Source organism: Manis javanica, chromosome 2, assembly GCF_040802235.1.
Source record: "Manis javanica isolate MJ-LG chromosome 2, MJ_LKY, whole genome shotgun sequence".
NCBI lineage: Eukaryota > Metazoa > Chordata > Mammalia > Pholidota > Manidae > Manis > Manis javanica.
This window is the reverse complement of record NC_133157.1, coordinates 225,728,822-225,749,025: the sequence shown is the minus strand read 5'-3', so window position 1 is coordinate 225,749,025 and position 20,204 is coordinate 225,728,822. Positions and strand designations below refer to the sequence as shown.

Below are 20,204 nucleotides of genomic sequence, written 5' to 3'. Positions count from 1 at the left end.
AGTGTGGGCGTTCATTTCACTCTTCCTATGTTTGTATATGATCTGTTTAATAATATCTTTCAAAATAAAAAATATTGGAAAACATTTAATAGCTCCACATTTCACTCAATTAAAGCCAAATCTTCACAATGGCCCACAGGCCCGGCAGGAAGCGCCCCCGTTTCTCTGACCTCATCCCCCCAGCCGGCCCCTTGCCACTGCACACAGGCCTCCGTGCTCAGGCCCACCGAGCACAGGCCGCCTCAGGGCCTCAGCCCCCGGTGCCCCTGTCGGCTGTGCTCTCCCGGCTGTGGTTTGGCCAACTCACTGCCCTCACGGGGGACCTCCCAGGGGTCCTACTGTGAAGCTTGTTACCAGCTTCCACCTAGATGGGGACACCTGAGGCCTGGGATCTTTGTTCCTCTCACTGAAAGACCCCACGTGCCCGAATAATGTCCAGTACCCAGCAGACACTGAAGAAATAGCTGGTAGGTGGATGAATGTGCAGGAAGGGAAGGGGAGACGAGAAGGAGCAGGGGTGGGAGAGGAGCTGGTAGATGAGAAACAGCAAAGACAGGAAAAGAAAAGAGAAACAGAAGAGGAAAAGGGGGCGGGATTGACCCGGGACCCCCAGGATGACGCTGGCGGAGCTCGAGCTGGGAGCCGCGTGCACGGCCTCTTACTAGGACTGATGTGCTTCCGAGCTGGAAAATGGGGAGCCCAGACGAAAGCCGATGGCCACGAGCAACGGCCAAGTGCAGGACGTTCCCTCGGGGGCGCTCCCTGGCTCTGTGCCACTCTCTCCAGCACTGGTCAGTCCTGCTGAATCTGCAGGCTCCTGCAAGGCCGCCTCAACCCTGCCTTCGCTGCCGCCCTGCCTCCCGGAGCCTCCCCTCTCTCCTCTGAACACCCCGAGTCCTGCTGGGCATTTGGGTTATCTGCTAATGTGTCTCTAGTCCCCCAGGCTGTGAGCTCCTGGCGGTTGAGATCATTCAGAGATTCTGCAAGCATTCAGCTGAGAGCCGGGTAAGAACATAACATGAGCTTTGTTGAAAGACTGACGCATGGAAGGAAAGACGGAAAGAAGTCAGGCCTTAGGCATGCATCCCTGAGGGGCTGCTGAGCCTCTACAAGCAAGCTCCGAACAAAATGTGCCCTCCCTGCCTTAAAAGTCAATTAAAGATGTAGATAAGTCTACCCTTTGCAGTCATCTTTGTACCAAGAGCTCCACTCACCATCTAACACTATGTTAGGAAAAGTGAGACTTGCAGCAGTTCAAGGCAACATGAGAAACGGTTCACTGAAGCGCAATCACATAATGTACAGAGATGGCTGTTTGCTCCTCATACTGTGCATGCAGAAAGGGGGCTGTGACAGCTACCACATCGTGCTGCCCACAGAGGGACAAGCTCTTCTCTCGGTAACTCCGCCAGTGGGGATGCCTTCCCACTGCAACAAAGTAAACAGGCACAGAGAGGCTAGCGGACATGCAAGGTCACACAGCTGTTGAGAGGTGGGGCCTAGCTTCAAACCCAGGTGCATCCTGAGCTTTAGACCCCAGTCATCCTGCTGCAAAGTCCAGGACCTTTGCACCACACAAGGAGAAGGTGCCCTGGCTTTGATGCATCTGAGTGAAGGGAACCTGAGGCCAGGGCTGGGGATACAGGACAGGAGGTCTTCTAGTGGGATAAATGACTTCCTGCTCTCTCCCCAACGCTCCTTCATGACCTCTCTGTGCGTCTCAACTGGCCTTCAACATAAGTTCCTCTTAGAATCTTGTAGGATGCAGAGATGTTTGAAACCAAAGAAGAAAGTTCACTGGTGGGTAAGGACAGGCTGGAATCTGTGCTGAGTCATAAAAGCAAGTCACACAACTTCAGGACTGAGGATGTGAGTGTGATCAGAAGGCGGGTCCAAACCACTTGGGATGAATCTACAGCAAAGTGGTGATTCCCTTCACTCTGCTGAGCTACGGAACCTCCAGTCTAAGAGTGGCCTGGGGTAGCCTCTCCCAGAAGCCAGGACCCCCACTTGTACCCATCACCTGGCCTCCTAACCAAAACCCCCAGGGGCAGGGAGCTCACTACCTCCAGGGGGTGCCTCACCCATCTTGGGGTGGTTGCACCCCTTGGACCCTTCTCTGTGTGAACTAGTAAAAGACGCTACAAGCTGAAGCAGTTGGAGTCAGAACGTGTGAGCTGCACCCCTGCTCTGAGCCAGGCACGCTACTGGGACTCAGGGGGTGAGGGTCAGTCCCAGCACCCTGTGTGGCACCACAGGGGGCGCCTGACCCGGGAATGCTGCTGTGCCCCTCTACCCCTCTACCTTAAAGCACACGACCTCACGTCAGGAGCTGTGCTTACTGGTGACTTAATAACCATAAGGTGTGCGTGACCTGGATGAGAAGATATGTTAAATTAAAATAAACTGAATTCCATGAGGTATTGTGCTTAGAGTAAGGTACTTAGTAGCCTGTTTACAGATCTCTACCTTTTAAATCTTATTTTTTTCTTATTGTTTCCTCGAGACTTAGCTCAAGTGCTACCTCTTTCAAGAAGCCCGGCTGCCTCCCCAGGTTGGGTCAGCTGCCCCTTCCGTGTTCTCTCAGCACCTTCTGCCAGTGCTCCAATCATGCAGGGGTGTGAGTCTCTGCATATGTGACCCATGGCAGGTGACAGACTCGTGTCTATGCCCTAGTACCCAGCTCAGGGCTGAACACACGGCAGATCCTCAGCTGTGGTCTATGAACAAATCTAACCCTTCCATCTGCCTCCGATATTCACTTCAAGCTCACGAGGCTGGCGTCATCTCCAGTTTCAGCTAAAATGCAGGCTAGTGTGGGTGAGCCGGGGCATCGGCAGGGAAAGAGAGTTTACTCACTCGGAGACCTTGCAGACCAGGAGGCCCGTCCTTGCCCTCTGGACCCATCAGACCCTTTAGGAGGGGAGAAAGCGGGGAAAAGGGTAAGCACAGGGTCCAATCCCACAGGTCATACTTTGCCCCCAACTCTCATTGCACAGGAAAATCCCACCCCATCCCAATGGGGAAACTGGGAGGTCAGGAGGAAAAAAATACCCTATTCCCACAAATTCACAGCATGTTAAAACAACGGGATCTAAGTCTTTCAACAACTACGATGCAGACAACATCACTCACACTTTAGCTGCGTGCAGTAGGGCTAAATGCTCTGCACTGAGCTCGGCGTGAAGCACACACAGAACAAGTGTCTGGAACAGTGTCTTTGGCTCTAAGTCTAGGGCTGTTTCACCTACGTCTTTCTGGCTTAGCAAGAACTGGCCCGGCCATCTTGGCTTATCTGACTCTCAGTCAACAGCGGTAAGCAAAATATGATAGTAAAATAAATGAAAATGTCTCAGAAAGATCGGTTTCAATTGAGCAAGTAATTGTCTCAAGAAAGGGTCATATGACCCAATTCAAGCCCTGCCCCACCCCCACCGTGCATCTGTTCATGACCTCGGACGAGTCACTTAGCATCCTTGAGCCTCACTTGGCTCATCTCCAAAATGAGGATAATATACCTGCGTGCTGAGTGGTGGGGAGGACCCCACGAAGGCGACACAAAGCCCTGACACAGCACCCAGACTTCCTGACAGCACCCTGATTTATGCCCAAATGGTGACCCCTAGGAGAAGGCACTGAATGTGACTGGGCAAAATGAAATCCTCCACTCTAGCTGTGACTCCGTCATCAACTATCTGGGTGAATTCGGCCAGAAACCTCACCTCTGTGCTTGAATTTCCTCATCTTCAGTAAATATTATCATTGTCCAAATAGCTACTATTGCCAAATTTTACATAACTGTTAAGTGATGGAACTGTATTTAGATCCAAGTTTTTGCTCTTAATTACATCACAGAAATGAATAGATGAATGGACGAACTTCAGGAATCAAGGTGTAAAGCCCCCTTCCTCGGGAGGGTCATTCTGTTGGACGCAGGGCCTACAGGAAGGGAAGACCCTGCAGAAGTGAGTTTCACTGCATTCGATCTGCCCAGCTTGCCTTCTTTATTGCACTCAACCAGACATTAATAAAACTACTGGAGCCTGTTTCCTCTCGGGGAGAAGATGCAAGAGGCACGCCTCCTCGACAGCTCCCGCATTTGGACGCCAAACGCTGCACACTGCTACCATACAGAGAATGGGGTACATTTTCCTCTCTCTGGAATTGCTAAATGCAAGCTCTATAAAATTTTCCATTCTTAACAGAAGTCACCAAAGCCAGCTTCTCAATTTGATTCAATCCAATGAATATTTAGGGAGCAACCGCTCTGCGGAAGGCCCTGGGCTCGGTGCTGCTGGGGATTCAAAAAAATTGAATTCCAAAAATGCCAGCTGATATCGGGGCTGGGCTTAGTAAAGCTTCGTAGAGCACTGCTTCACACAGCAGCCCACTGAGCCCTCACAGCACATTCACGTGGACAGCCAAGCAGGGAATGAAGTAAAGAGGGTCAGAGAGGTTAGGTGATGTCATCAGAGACACAAAGCTTCTGGCGGAAGAACTGGGGCCTGAAAGCTGGTGTTCTGGTCGCTGATCCCAGGTGCCTTCCTCGGCCATGTTGCTCCTTATGAGCTCACACTGCAATCAGCTCCCGCTTTAATGTCCCTCTTGTACGGCGTTGTGGGCCCACGCCTCCACAAGCATGCATCAAGCACGTATTAAGTTTCCACCATGTGATTAAGTCTGTGGATTTAAAGATGGGAGAGGTACTGGCCCCGGCCCTAAGACATTTAATAATGTCTTTGGTGGGCTCAAGGAAATTCTAGCACCCACCTTCAGTACTGTACTAACTGCTATCAAGAGCATCTTGCCCAGGGGTCATTTTCAGAACCTTGGACAGTGCCACTGGTGCACAGGATTGAGGTATTCAAGGTGTCTGAATGCAGGAGGGTTTAGGACCTTCTCCAGTCCTATACAATGGGCTGCAGAAAATGGTCCATGCAGGGAATTCTCCTTAATCATCTAAAAATTGCAAGTGTTCACTCACAATGATTTTATTTTTTTTTAAATTCCTTCATTAAATCATGAGATCAGTCCATGTGTTTTCATCCCTGTATTCCAAGTGTTAATACTTTGCTTTATCTGAAGTAAGAGGCCACAGATGTATGAGGTTTCTTTCTTCTCTCGCTCCCTCATTTATCATAACAAAATTGGCATCCAAGAGGAGGACTACACATCATTCCATCTGAGCTTCCAAGGTGAGTTGAGAAGCTGCCTCGTGGATGAGCAGGCGCGACACCGTGGGCCTCTCACTCCTTAGCGGGACCCACGAAGTAAAATAACCGCCCCTCACGCGTCTCAGAGCAAGTGTTGCTGACCTGGGCACCCAGGGATGAGGAGACTGTGGGCTGGAAGGTCAGACAGATCTGGGTTCAAAGTTCAGTTCTGCTTCCTAAAGGCTGTGTGACTTTGTACCAGTCATTCAAGATCTCTGTACCAATGTTTTCATTGGTAGAAAAAGAAAAATAACACCTTCACCCTTTAGCTTCATAAGGATACGTATTCATATAAAAATATGCTATTGATAGGCATTCAGTACTTGCCAATTATGGATCAGAAATATATGTATGTAGAGAGCTATACATTAAGAATGCACTGCATGCTTGCATTTCACTTTAAATCTACATAACAACAGCATGACTGTGGGGAGAGCGCTGCAGCTGCAGAAGCCCAGCCTTGCAGAGGTCAGAAGAAACCTGTCTCAGGCTGTGGAGACAGTTGGCAGCTTTTCTGATCTGAACTCTTTGATATAAAATTGCTCTCATTATATTGGAATTAAGAATCTTCTAGGTTTCCTAGTTTTACTCTGGCAAAGCCACACACATTTATCCCAATGAGGAATGGGCCTTGATAATGTAATATAAATCTGATCTATGGACATTTCAAAATAAGAGTTATCTTACTTCAAAACACAGTAACTTGAAAGAGGCAGTGGCGTGTTGCCAGAAGCAGCCCAGCGGAGTCACTGGCCAGTGGAATGTGCTGCGTTCTTAGTGAGCATCCCTAGTATCTGAACTCACATCATGAAGTGAGCCCAGACTCCCTCGGGGTGGCCTCTGCCCACATGGTTATTTACAGGCCAGTAAGTTCTTAGCCGAGGGAGACACGGAAGGCTGAGACAGTCCAAGCCACGGCAAAGTCAGTACCAGTCAGAACCACGGGAAAAGCAAATGCGACCAGGAAGGTTTCAACTGGCACCGAGAGTTTTCATTCCATTTGACCTAAAAGGAAACTAGATCCCCAGACTCAACACTGGACACCCCATGGGAAAATGGTGGCCTGTTTGGGACCTGGGGCTCTGAAGGCAGGCTGCCTGGGCTTCAGCTCCGGCCCCACGCTGGGTGACGGCACGCGCTGTGGCCGGTAAGTCCACTCTCGGGGGCCCAGTTTCCTCCTGTGCAAGCTGGTGACGGCACCACCACCTCTCAGGGTGACGGGATGAGCTTCTGAAATAGTGTAATGCTCGGAAATGAGAAGGGCTCTTATTTTCAGACCCAGAGGTGTTCAGACCGGACCTTGGGCTGGGAGGGGTGACTTACCGGAGCTCCTGGCGGCCCAGCTGGGCCCTGGTGGCCTCGTGGTCCCGGAGCTCCCTGGCAACACAAGCCAAACGTGCATTAGGCAGGATGCCCCCTGCCCTATGACCCAGGCTGCCCCCCACCTGGGGACCTTTGCATTCCTGGCACAGAGTCAACAGACACATCTCTGAAAGGCTCCTTCTGAGCTCAACCAGCAGCTTCAGCCCCATGGCCAAGGCCTTTTGATTCCTGCGCCCACCTGACGCCCACCACAGGAGGACCCACATTGCCCTTACCTGCTCGCCTTTCAGACCCTCTCTCTGCATCTGGGGGACAGACCAGGTGTCAACAATGGTAGTAGCATTTTCTCAACAGTCAGCCTCCCTCAGTGCCATTAAGAGTGGTCACACACAGTGCCGTAATGCAGCCCCCTCTGACTTCTCTGATTTTATCCCCATTTCAGTGCTGGGAGCCTTGTATCCAGCTCAGGTCCCCAGGAGAGCCCCACATCCTTCTCAGAGGAATGGACTCTTCCACTGCCCCGGGCTATCAGCACATGAGCCATGCTTCCAGGCGCTGAGGGCCACACCACTTACCACAGAGCCCGGGACGCCAGGAGGCCCTGCGGGCCCCACGTCTCCCTGTGGAGAAATGTCAAACATTTCAACAGATTGTACTTCCTGCTGCCTTCTCCCCACCACCTTCCCCAGCCCGCTGAGGCCCTGGCTGACCCCTGTGGGCCCATGGGACCACCTCCTTCTTCACACTCCACTGTACATTGTCACCAGACCCATCTCACGAGAGCCTCAGATTTTGTTTAATTCTAATCTCTGCACCAAGCGTGTAGGAACCTTGTTTTCTCTGCATCAAGAATGTAGGAACTTTTGTTAAGCACGTCCAGTCCAGTGCTTACACGTCGGGGACCTCACAAACACCTTCCTCTCAAGAGCAGCCCTGGTCCTCTGGTCAAGGAGCACCTGCTTCCACTAAGCACTGAACTGGGCACAGCAGGGTGGGGGCTGTACAACGGGGCATCCTTCGTGCCACGTCCATGGCTCAGCACATGGTTAGCATTCAACAAACACCAAATAAATAACTAACACAAATGCCGTGATGACCCCCATCCACCTTCAGCCAGTTGTGACATACAAGAGACTTGCTTTGTGTCCCCTCCCATTATCTCCAGGTCACCTGAGCGAGGCTGGCTGTGGCTAGATCAGATTTTCCAGGGTGTAAACTACATCTTGTTTCTACATGGGGCATATCTGTCGATGGTGGCAAGGGAAAGTCTTCGGTGCTATTACTCTAAAGCCCTCCAGCTGAAGGACACTACGTGTAGCCAATGTCCCACGTAAGGCATGGGAGCATATTTATTTTCATTTTCCCGAAGGGCAAGCTCGGGGAACATAGGAAGCATTAAGAAAATACTGCTGAGTAAGTTGCAAAGAATGAATGAGTCTCTGAATAACTATGACAGCTTCTATTACATCCTCAGCTGAGGAGGGGGCTCCGGGCACAGCCTCATCCTTCCTGCATCGGAGCTGCTGCTACAGGACGGGGCACGTTCCCGGACACCGAGACCGAGGCAGCCACAGCCTGAACGTCCCACCGCTGCCCAAGACTTGGGAAAAACACCCCCTCTTTATACAGCGAGCACCCCATTTCCTTGCTCTTCCTTCCTCTCTGCCTCTCGCGTGATAATTGAGCCCTGCTTTGGAAACATCTTTCCATTCTAGTTTCTTCCCTCCACGGCACCCCCATCCACGTACACCCGTGCTCACACACTGCATGGTCTACTGTCTGTCACCCCCCCCAGAGGCTTCTATGCCATGTGCACACGACAAGCTCCATGCACTCAGAGCTCAGCTTCAGAGCCCCCATTTCTCCATAAGCACCCCACTTCCCCCGGCAGAATCCTCCTTCCATCCTCCCACGAGCCTCACTGACACCTGTTAATGTGTAATTGGTAGAAGGCATTTTGAACTCTATTGTTGTTTTTTTTTGTGGCTATCTTAAATGAATATATATATATAAATATATAAAAACATATGTAAGTAAGAGAGATCAGGAGAGACAGTTACATGTGGCTGAATAATGACTCATGAAGTTTATAAGCACATCTTCCTTTCGGTCACCCTCTGCCCCATTATCACAGTTGCTCTTACTGTTTTACTGTATTTATCATCACTAATTACACCACAGAAGGTGAATTGTCATCGATAGCTATGAAATCCACTAATGCATACATGTTTCCTCATTAGCATAGTAATTTTACAGACTGTGAGGTCAAATGTCCTGACATATTGAATCATTATTAAGGGAAACGAAGATCCCATAGTTCATCCACAGTGAGGGCGTCCGGGTGGCTAATGGGGGTGGGGCCGTTCTGTCTGCCAGGTCTTGTTCTACGACTTGACATGGATCAAATCTTTTCACCTCCAATATTATTTTTTCTCTTAGAAATAAGGGGAAGCACAGAGATGGTCAGCAACTTGTTCAAGGTCAGAAAGCTACTACGCATTAGAACTGTCCATCTGTCCTTGAAACATTTTCTTTTCACTATGTGGGTGACACATTTTTGCAGAGATCAGTCTTAGCCAATGTGCAGTCAGCCCCCAAGATGCCCCAGGGGCCCCTCCTCCTGGCATTCAGACCCTAGGGCGGTGACTTCCCACACGCAGCAGACCTGATGGTGTGCGGCTCCCAAAGGGAACTGCGAGCATGGCTGGGGCTTCTTCAGATTCCCCACCCCGACTGGAGATCACTCACCTCCCCGCAGGGAAAGCCACTCCCACTTGCGTGAGCGGCCCTTTGGCAAGGCCATGCGAGGAGGGGACGCCTCTGGCCGGCAGCCAGCAAGGAAGTGAGTGCCCCTGAAGCGGGTCTTCGGGCGAGATGGCTGCATCCTGGCTCACGGTGTGGCTGCGGCCTCCTGCAGAGCCTGAGCCAGAGCCACCCAGCCATCCGGGCCTTGATGCCCGGCCCCCAGAAACTGTGGAGACCGTTTGTTGTTGTTTTGTACTTCTAAGGTTCAGGATGACTTGTTACGTGGCAGTAGATTCAGTCACTCCAGTAAAACCCTTACGCGGTGCCCACTGTGCAGCCCCCTGAGGCTGGGATTGGGGGGGGGCTCACCACCCGGCAGGGGGACCCACAGGCCTCGGTCTGCAGCCGCTGTGGGGGCTTGGGCAGGACTCCCTACTGCTCTGGGCCTCTGTTCTCTCATCTGCAAGAGGGAGTCTTAAAAGATCGGGTCTGTGGTTCCAATGACTTTCTCAAATTGTAAAACACCAGAGATTTTCCTCAACGATGTTCTCTCAGAATGAATGGAAAGGCATCATACCCTCTGAGCACCCCTGCTTTCTTGATTATTCCGATGAATGCCCTAAGTCATACCGTGACCCTTGGCCTTGCTTCCTACTTCTGCTGCATCCAAAATAACAGGCCATGGTAACTCAGCCGTTTCCCAAACAGGAGGGGCCAAAAGCACCCACAAAGGAGGTGGAAGGTTGGAATCTGTAGTAAGCACACACACGCACACACACACACACACATGCACACACACAGGAAAACCACAACTGGACCCAAACTACAAGACTCATTCCATCTTAGCAACTTGAAATAAACTAGTTATTTTAGGACAGAGCATCCCTTGTCAAGGAGCTGGAAGAATATGTTAAAATCCTGACAGCAGGATAATGCAGCAATGTAAATCTCCACTCTAAAAATCCTTAGAAGGAGGGAGGGTGATTAACTCAGCTGGAATTGAAGCCCAAGTGAGCAGGTTTGAAGATATTAACATTTTCCAGCCGCCATTCCTAAGTTGAGGTTTTTCCAGCCTGCAGGCCTGTTTATTTATTTATAACATACACCCTGTTCGCTTCTATAAGGAGTTCAGAACAGCCTTTCCCATTCCCTGTATCTTCAGCGTTCGCGAGGAACTCGTCAGCTGGAAGCGACCTTCCCCTGAGCTCCGCAGTGGGCGCTGAGTGTCAGCGATGCCCCTCTGGCCTCCCTGTGTTAGCCCCCCCGGGGTCCCCCTGCTCTCCGTTCTCCCTCCCCAGCCGTCCTCAGCCCCAGTGTCTGATGCTTCCCTAAGGGCCTAGGATTTTGGAAGACAGTCATTCCCTTGGACTCAAATGCAGGGTTGTACCTCATCAGCCCATTATTATTGTCCAGAATGCATCCTATGGTCTGGGTTTCCCTGCTACCCTGAATGCTTAGGACAGTTACTATCCTCGCCTACATTCTCATAGCACTTTGTATTCTGCAATGAATTTTCACATGCAGTTTTTCTTCATCTGAAATACAGAAATCATAAGCAGCATATGTATTGAGTTAAGCTTTGTTGAGAAAATATTCTAAAGTAGATGACCAGTATGATGAGATACAACCTCTATTTTGTTTATGAAAGATCCATACAGTTTAAGGATGATTAAAAAAAAAGTTTTAAAAATGTTGCACAGGAGATAGGAGGAGAAGGAGTTTGTCAGATTTTTTTTTTCGGTGTTTATTCGTAGCCTGCCTTAGTCCAAAAAGCAATTTAAGTAGCATAATATTTTAATAAGTCTGAATATTATTTAATAGGGTTGTTGGTTGCTTTTTAAACTGATTTTTACTCCTAAAAGTAGAAAACAATTAAATGCAATGACCAGAAATGTCTTGTTAGCTGAGTTCCTGATGCCCAACTCAGCACCTCGGTCTGGGCTTTGTGCCCAGAACCCAGCCTCCCCCCACAGCCCCAGGCCCTGATTTGTTCAGGTGGGCAGCGGGCCCTCACCCCAGGGCCCTGCTTACCTTCTCTCCCTGGGGCCCGGCCATGCCAGGGGGTCCAGGTCTTCCCTGGAGGAGAGAGAGAAAAGGTGGGCTGTCAGTGGTGGGGGTGGAACGGGAGGAGGTCAAGGGCAACACACTTCCAAGCGGTGGTTTGTCTTTTCCCAGAGACACAGGCCCCCTCGGACCGACTTCTCGGACTGTGCTCATTGCTAGAAGGTTCTTGCTCGCTAACCTGAGTGCCACACAGCCATGTGGTCCCCCTGCGCTCGTGCTGGTGCTGCAGGTGAAGAACGACTCTGAGCGGACCAAACGCCGCTTCCTGAGGGCTCTGAGGAACACTTCAGAGCGGATCCAGGCGAGAGGCAGGGAGCCCTGTTGGGAGGTCTGATGGGGAGCCCCCGGGGGTGCTGAGGACCGGCTGAGGGGTGAGGGAAGGGCTCTGCACCGGGATGAGTCGATGCAGTGGGAACACCCAGGCCCCAGAGGGCCGGTGCAGGACGTGCTGAAGCCCAGCCCTCCTCTCAGCGCCCCCCTGGGAAGCCTCGTTGGGCATTTGAAGCCCCCGCAGGAGCAGGAGGCGAGGGGGGCTGGGAGCCACCCCACACTGGGGGCCCTCCTGTGAGCCTCCTCCGAGAAATGAGGGGAAATCTGGAAGGCGGGTGGACGATCCCTCCTGACCAGTGACTCTTACAGGACCTGCTCACTCCAAAGGCGTAACTGGCAATGCACCTGTACACGCGTGTGCAAGCCCTCACTCCTTTCACTATGATCGTGACGATCAGAGGGGAGCCTGAACACCCCTGACGGGAGACTACGCCTAATGCTCATGCTCCTCTGTTCCAAACCCTCACCTGCTGCCTACACACCAACAGTATTCCATCTATTTGCTGATTTACTATCACCATTGTTTATGAGGGAACATTCACACTGCAGAATACTAGGCGGTCATTGAGTCATGCCCTTGGTACATATTTGAGAAAACAGTTACACATTTATGACTTAAGGGAAAGGACAAGATTTACAAACAGATGATTCCCATTTGGGGCAATGGGATTCATGATCAATTGAATGTACATTAACAAGGTCATTGAATTTAATCCATTTATTGTAATGAACATATATGTCAAATATCATTTATGTATTTAATTATTTTATTTATAAGCTAATAATATAAATGTACTAGTTGATAGATTGATATTAAATTGTGTTATACAAATGAGTATTTTCCTATTTGTAGTAAATATTTGTTTCCAAGCAGATATATGATTTTAGATTTTAATACATTTTTTAAGCACTTAACCATTTAAATATTTAAATTTAGTTGCACTTCGAACAATATATTTGCATGTTCCCCCATTTAAGTGCATAAAAGTTTCTTTCCCGTCCCCTCCACCGGCCACCCAGGGTCCTTTCCCTGAGGCAACCCAGGCACACAGTCACCAGTCCCCTCACTGTCCTTCCAGACACCTCACTGTCTGTATTCCACAGAACACTTCTCTCCACACCACCCTACACTCCGTTTGCACTCAGCGAAGCATCTTAGAGAGCACCCCCATCAGCACGCTAGGAGCGTCATTAATTTCCCTGGCTTCCTAGCATCCCCTGCACCAATACGCCTGAAGTGCTCCCCAATTCCACAGAGGTGATTATTTGGGCTGTTTGTAATCTTTTACTCTCTTGGACAAGATTACAGGGAATACACCTGTTTGAACCCACACCCACTGCCTGTGGCCTTTATGTTAATGCTCACATGTACCCCTGAGGTGGGGACAGATGGGAAGTGCTGTGTTCTCTGGGCCTGCGCCCTTGTGTTGGCAGAGTCCATGCGTGGCTGCAAGCCGGGGGCTGTCGCCGAGCCTCCAGCTGAGCAGGACGGAGGCCAAGGCGCCCAGGCCCTCAGAGCTCTGTGCCTGAGCCCAGGCGCTCCTGTCCTGGCAGAAGCTAGCCCGCTGGGGCCAGTACCCACCTACCTGCTCTCCTATCTCTCCGTGCTTCCCAGGGAGTCCATCCAGGCCTCGCTCCCCCTGGCAAAAGAAGGAAAAAAATAGGAGAAATTGGTTCAGTGACCAGTGGACATCCCCAGGGACGATGCCATGCAGAGGAAAGGCCAGCAAAGCCCTTAGCATCAGATCATGCTCAGCCCCATGCTCCGCCAGCCAGCTGTGGATACAGGAGAGCCAGACACACACATGACCTTGGATAGCTAATGTGATTGGGGGTCAAAGAGCACAGATCAAAGGTCACAGGAACCAGATTCCTATCTCTGTTTTTCATTTCCCAAATCCATGATCAAGGCAGGCATGTAGCCTCTTTGAGCCACATGATTTCCTCCTCTCAGGGGTCTCCACGGGGGTCAAACAAAGTAGTAGATGCACAGGGTCTGGAATGCGGTTCCTAAGACTGTGGGCACCCTGCCTTCATCACTCACCCATCCAGTGAATGAGCCCGAACATCCACTCCATTCCCAGGGTTGGGACAGACCGCAGGGCTCGGTGCTGGCCAGCGCCAGGCCACCCCCTGCACAGCCGGCCGAGGTCCAGCCTCGGCCCCCGTTCACACCGAGTTGGCTCTGAGCCTCTGGGGCAGTCACCTCACTTCTCTGGGACATGTCTGTTGGCTGGGTTTCATGGGGATGACAGCAGTCGCTTCATCGAAAGACCCCTATGACTGAGGAAAGAGGTGGCCTGCCTACAGCACCGGCTCAGGGCAGGTGTCATGACAGCCAGCACCCTTCTCCTGTGCGCGCGTGCTTGTGGGCCAAAGATGTCCTGTGCCCCACTCATGGGCGGACTCCTGTCTGGTGTGCCCAGCTGGGCCCTAGGAGCTCAGCTTCTGGGGAAAGCTGACTCCCAAAGGCGGGCTCACGCTCGTATGCACAGCCCACTGCCTGGCACGCCAGCAGCCGTGGCTTCCTCCTTGGAGTTCCTCAAATACAGCAACTTCTATCTTGTTTCCATACCCTGGTCCCTTCGCTGGCTCCTCAGCACCCTTCAGGGCTCCCTTAAATGTCACCTCTTTGGCCTTCCAGTCCAAATTAGATGCCCTGGTCTCCTCCAGCAGGGTTCACACTGTCTCCCTGGCAGCTCTTAATTCAACGTGCACGTATTACCTGTTTTCCTGCCCTTTCCTGCCTCTCACATGAGGACGTGAGCTGTGTCCACTCTTTTCATCGGTGTGTCCCCAGGGCCCAGCCCAGGGGCACTGCGGCCCCAGCTGACATTCTCTGAATGCCCAGAAGACCACATATGAACATTATTTTGAACACTCCTTGTATTTCTCTATAACTACGTCATAAGTTGCTATTTCTTTGTGGTGGCGGCAGGCTAAGGTGGGGCTTCCTGATAGGCCGGACATGCCGGCAGTTTTCTTTCCAGGGTAGATGCTCCCACTCCTGAGGACTGCTGTCTATCTGGGGAACGGTTCTCCCTCTGCCTGGTGGCAAAAATGGGTGCTTTCTAGAGGCCATTTCAAGCAGAGATCAGTAGAGGGGCCGCTGCACTCAGCCGCTGCCAGTGCGGGGCCCCCGTCCATCACCGAGAGCCGCCCGGGCCCCTCTCTGCTCCCACAGCTGCCAGTGTGACCATAAGGGGGGTTCCAGCACCTCTCAGTCCTGTGGCTGGGTTTGCGGCTTCCTTCCACCTTGCATCTACGTAACCTTAACCATAAAGATTTTCTATCCTCCAGAAGTTATTAAAAAAAAATCTAGAATAATGATATACAATTTTCTATTTTCAAGCACTATTACATATTAATTCTTTAAAACATTTTTTCATTACGTGAGACTTGGGTGGTTGAGGAGGACAGCTGCCTGCATTGTATCTCTCGGCCAAACAATCCCACATCTGCTGCCAATCTTCCCTCCCTCCCAGTGTCGTGAGGTCGGCAGGCTCGAGGGCCAAGGACGGATGAGGAACCTGAGGCCCCGGCGAGGTGTGCTCGCTCTGGCACCAGAATCCGGGTCTCCTGGGTCTCAGTCCTCTAGTTGTCCTACCCTCGGGGCTGGTGAGGCACAGGGGGCAGTGGTCAGCCTCGGGACTCAGACTCAAGCCCTGGCTCGCCCCCTCCCCAGCTGTGTGACTTTGGGCCAATTACTTAGCATCTCTGTGACTTCGTTTCCATCTACAAGCAGGGCTAGCACTTACCTCAAGGTGAGGAGGGCTCATTGATGTAAAATGCTTAGGACAATGTGTGGCACATGGAAGGTGTGACAGTAAAGGCTGGTTAAGTAAGACCAAGAGACACTATGTGAAATGGGAGAGGGGAGAAAAACAAGACAGCTGAAGGTGGGAGAGGAAGGGGTCTGAGCTGGGGATGGAGGGGTGGGGGGGCCATGCGCTAGGGCCATGGGACGGGGGCCCCACCCTGACTCTGTCTGCCTGCCTCGGGGGACCGTCCGCTCAGCTCTGGGATTCAATTTCCTAATTGGGTTGAAAAAATGAGAAACGGCAAGCAAGGAGGCTGTAGCGCAGGAACTCCAAGACTTCCGGATTTTCACGTTCCTGAATCGATAGGAGAGTGTGCATTTATGCAAATTAAAAGAGGATAAATCCTGTCTCAGCATCTTCCAGGTACCAGGTGCCAAAACAGGCACTCTCCTGACTAAACTTCACATCAGTCCTATGACAGACCGGCCCCTGGGGGCTCTGTCTGGGCCGAGGGCTCTGGCCCCGGTTCTGAAGGGCCGCCAGCAGAGGGAGGGCGCACCCGCCCGTGGCAGCTCTGAACTCTTGGGGCTGGTCTGCCCCGTTGATGTGGGAGCAGGTGGGCAGTGTGGCACCCTCCTCTGGGCACTTGTTCAGGAAACGTTACCAAGTGAATGTGCCTCTGTGTGCCCAGCACATTCAACAAACACTTAGCACAGTGAGAGCTAGTGGGCACGTCATCCACCCTTCAGAACAACACAAATTAGGGTGATGGTCTTGCTGACTTCCCTAAGGCAGAGCTGGGGGCCCCTGCTGGCAGGGTGGATCATGGCTTCTGTCCCTTTAAACCTCCCACTCCATTTTGTTAACATTCAGGGAGTGTCTCCCAGGCGCCTGGTTCTGTGTTGAACTAATTTAATAACTAACTAATTTAATTTGATCCTCTCAGCTACTTCCTGAGACAGGTATCATCATCCTTAAGTGTCAGACAGGGACATGGGGGTCAGAGAGGGTAGAAGTCTGTGGAGGGCCCCAGAGGCCGCAGAGGCGGAGCCGGGTGGGGACCTGGTCCTGCTGACCCCAGAGCTGCCACTCTCACCTACTAGGGCCGCCGTGCTCTGGGCTTACTGCTCCCAAGCCAGGGCAGGGGGCCGGGGAAGTCCTCTCCAGGGCCTAGAGAACTGGACCAGCGCGTGCCCCACAGCTGTCCTGGGAGCATGGTTTTCCAGAGCTGGGCCCACGCCTCCAGTTTTTGGCTCCCTAGTGAGCACCCTCCTCTCTGTGACCAGCAAGGTTCACCTTATAATTTGCCAACCGTCCCAAGCCTGGGAGCCCTGGACAGGCCATCTGCACCTCAATTACCAGGACATCCTTGTGCCCAGAGGGCCTCCACACCTCGCTGTGCCTACAGAGGCACCTTCTGGAAAATGGCTATAGCAGGGCTGCCCCCGCCTTCCAGAGGACGCCCTGCACATGCGGCCAGAGGCGTCCTCCGTGGGGCATGGGTGCAGCTCACTCTGGCCCAGCTCCGTGCTGGACAAGGCCATCCGGAAGGGCCTGTCTCAAGGGAAGATGGAAGCTTCCTTTTTGCTGAGTTAAGAAATCAGAGGAGTTCTTGATAAAATAAACTGGCCTTTGTGCCCATCACATGTAAGAACTGGAAAGGGTCCTGAGGGACCAGGCAGTCCAGACCTCTGGCTTGATGGAAGGGGGATGGAGGGACAGAGAGGGGACGGACCGGCTTGCCTCAGGGCCGCCCAGGCAGTTAGCAAGGGAGTTGGGACCCATCCCTGGAGCTGAGCCAGCCGCGTCCAGCCCAAGCTCCCCTCTACTGTCCTGCACCCCTATCTCTTTCTGTTTTCCTGTCTCTAGTCTCTCCATCTCTGTGTCCCCTCCCTCTGTGTGGCACGTTACCCAGCACTGTTCTAAGAATTTTACAGATAGTATCTCATTTAATCTTTATAGCAGCCTTAGAAAGAGATACAATTGCTCTCAGCATTGAGGAAACCTGAGACTCAGAGGTTAAAGTATTCTCTAAAGGTAACACTGCTTGCAGAGCCCAGAGCTGGGACTCAGATGCAGGCCCGCTGGCTCCAGAATCACTGGACGGGGCTTCCTCTGTGCCAGGATGTGCCGCCTGGTGCGCCTGGACAGAGGCCAACGCGAACACCAGCAGAACGTCCTCTCCCGGGCCTCACCTGGAGGCAGCCTCCACTTCCCGAGCTTCCCGCAGGGGCAGAGCCATGGCCAGTCTGAAGACAAAGTTCAGGGAAAGTCGACTGTGCTATGTTTCTGGCAGCACTTCAGGCCTGTGTGCCTCAGTGGGAAAGCCCAGGCTGCTGGGAATGAGAAGTTTCTAGCACTTTCTCTCTTTATTCTGGGCTGCAATGCATGAGGAAACGCATTGCCTCTGGGCTCCGCTTCCCACCTGTGCAATAAGGAGAGCTCTCCAGCCTCGTCTGGGTCCTTTCCAGATCTGGTAATTTAGGGTTCTGATAGGAAGGCAGTGGTTCTTGGTGGGAGACAAGCTGTAACTCAGGACTCCCAAAGCCTGCTGGAAAGGCAGCCCACCACGGCTGGGAAAGGCCCCGCTTCTCAGCAGATTCTGGCCAGAGCACAGCGCCAAGTGTGCGCAGACAGCTTCCCTGAGACTCGGGCCAGAGCTCGGGATGCCTGCGCCCTGCAGCGGGACCTTGGCGTTGGACCCGGATCTGATGGCGGGGTCCTGGGGGTCCGTACCTTCTCCAGATGCAGCCGTCTCTTGTCCTTACATGACCTGGCCGTGTCCGCACTGCTGTCCTTCGCTCTGGTCGCACACCCTTGATTCACCGGGTATCCTTAGAGGGGATCCCGTCTTAGGACATGTGATCTTATGAAGGACTCACCTATTACTCACTAATTTATTTGGCAAACACCCATCAAGGGCCAGCTCTGTTCCAGGCCCGACCCTGAGCCCTGTGTGCCTCCCGCGGCCTGGAGCTGAGTGCCTCTGTGAATCTTCTCGCCCACAGGACTCTCGACACCGTGAAGGCAGCACCTGGGCCCCTGTCCTTGCCGTTCCCGCCACAGGTGCTCAGGAGGCGCTTGAGGGAAACTGAATGCCTGGCGACCTGTTAGGACCCCAGGCCAGGGCACGGGCCTGGGCCTCGGACGGCACTCTGAGCTGACAGCGAGGACCGAAGCCCACCCCGCTGGGCCTTTGGCCGCGTCACAGCGGAACACTGACTTTCTCAGGGCTGTGGACACCGAGCCCCAGCTTCCCTCTTGCTGCTCTACAGCCCGGCCCTGCTGCCGGCCAGCTCTCCAAGCGCTGCTGCTCCCAGGCAGGGGGTTCACAGACCCTGTCCCCTCAGGCACTGGGCCGCCCTCCAGCCGCCCTGCCCCGCACCTTGCTCCTCGGTCATTCCAGATGCCACCAGCAAGTCCCCACGGAGAGGAGCGTAGCCATGCGCACACTCAAAGCCGTGTCAAAACTCTCAGGAGAACCAGAAGACACACATTCTACACCACTGGGTTTTTTTAAGTTACACTGATTAAAAGCGACTCTACAAAGCAACAGAAATCACACTTTGGAGCCTAACGTGGGCTTCCATGCCAGCCCCTGCCGCCCTTCAGGCATGGGAGCCTTTTGGAAAGCAGGGGGGCAGTGAGCCACACATGAGCTCATTTTCTTTGCTGGGTATCTCCCTTCTGGAGAGCAGTCCAAGAAAAGAACCCTAAATGTGAAACTAAACAAATAAATATAGCTATAGTTTAAAAATTTCCACCAAAGCATTATTTTTAATCATGAGAAACTAGAAAGAATCCTAAATGATCAATAATGGAGAAATGGACACATAAATCATGGTCTCTTCATGCACCAGAACATCGTGCAGCTGTTTAAAATAAGTCATAAACATTTCCCAGCAGCGTGGGAGAAATACTACACATGGGAACAGAAGCAGGGCAGGCGGCGGCACTGCATACAGTACATGTCACTGTGCGAAAAGAACTCGGATAGATAAGCCCTGCAGAAAATGTGCCGAAGTGTTCACTGGAGTTGCATCAGGATGGCGGGGTTATAGGCTAACTTTTGCTGTCTTCCAGATACACTGAAATTAAATTAAATGACTTAATAACAGAAAACTTCCTTATAAAATTAGAGGAACACATACAGTTGGAAGATAAACAGGATAAACTCACAGGCGTCTGGGATGCGGCTTAGCACACGAGGGCCAAGTTCCAGTTCCTGGTCGGAAGTGGCCCTGCAGACGGGCTTGGGGAAAGCCTGCCCGAGTTCAGCGTCAGCCACTGTTTGGGGAGCTATGGGGGCTGCAGTCCTTGTTCCCACCCAGCTGAACCCTGAGCCCTGATGGCATTAACACACGTGGAAGGATCCAGTCTGAGGATGCTCTTGGTGTAGTTGGTGGTGTAATTATGGAGGAGTGGCCAGCCTCAGCCTTGTCCAGCATGCTGGCCACCATGGCAATGCCTGGTGAATGAGGCTAAGTGTGGGTCACAACTGTCACCATGCACCCTGGCTCCTGGGGTCAGGGTAACTAATGGAGAAGTCATGTAACTTACCAGGTGAGACGTGAGGCCGTGGCAGCATCCGAGACTATTAAGTCTCAGTCCCTCTTTCAAAACGTCTCCAGCCTGGAAACCCTAAACTCTGTTTGAACAAGGGAAATACAATACCTACAGGTACAGGCCCAGAACCTATATACACAGGGGAAACTTATGCATTACCTGCACGGGTGCTCGCCTGCTGCATGTGCACACACAGGCACAC

The 20,204-nt window shown here is 52.2% G+C and overlaps 1 protein-coding gene across 1 annotated transcript in view; it reads right to left on the bottom strand.

The window, feature by feature from the left end:
- Positions 1-20,204, bottom strand: part of COL22A1 (collagen type XXII alpha 1 chain) — a 236,818-nt gene that overhangs the window by 123,094 nt on the left and 93,520 nt on the right. The window contains exons 17-22 of the mRNA XM_073230303.1: positions 13,262-13,315; positions 11,313-11,357; positions 7,112-7,156; positions 6,812-6,841; positions 6,537-6,590; positions 2,860-2,913 (exon numbers count right to left, since the gene is read on the bottom strand). Of these exons, the coding sequence (XP_073086404.1) occupies positions 2,860-2,913; positions 6,537-6,590; positions 6,812-6,841; positions 7,112-7,156; positions 11,313-11,357; positions 13,262-13,315 (282 nt within the window). The remainder of the gene's footprint in view (positions 1-2,859; positions 2,914-6,536; positions 6,591-6,811; positions 6,842-7,111; positions 7,157-11,312; positions 11,358-13,261; positions 13,316-20,204) is intronic.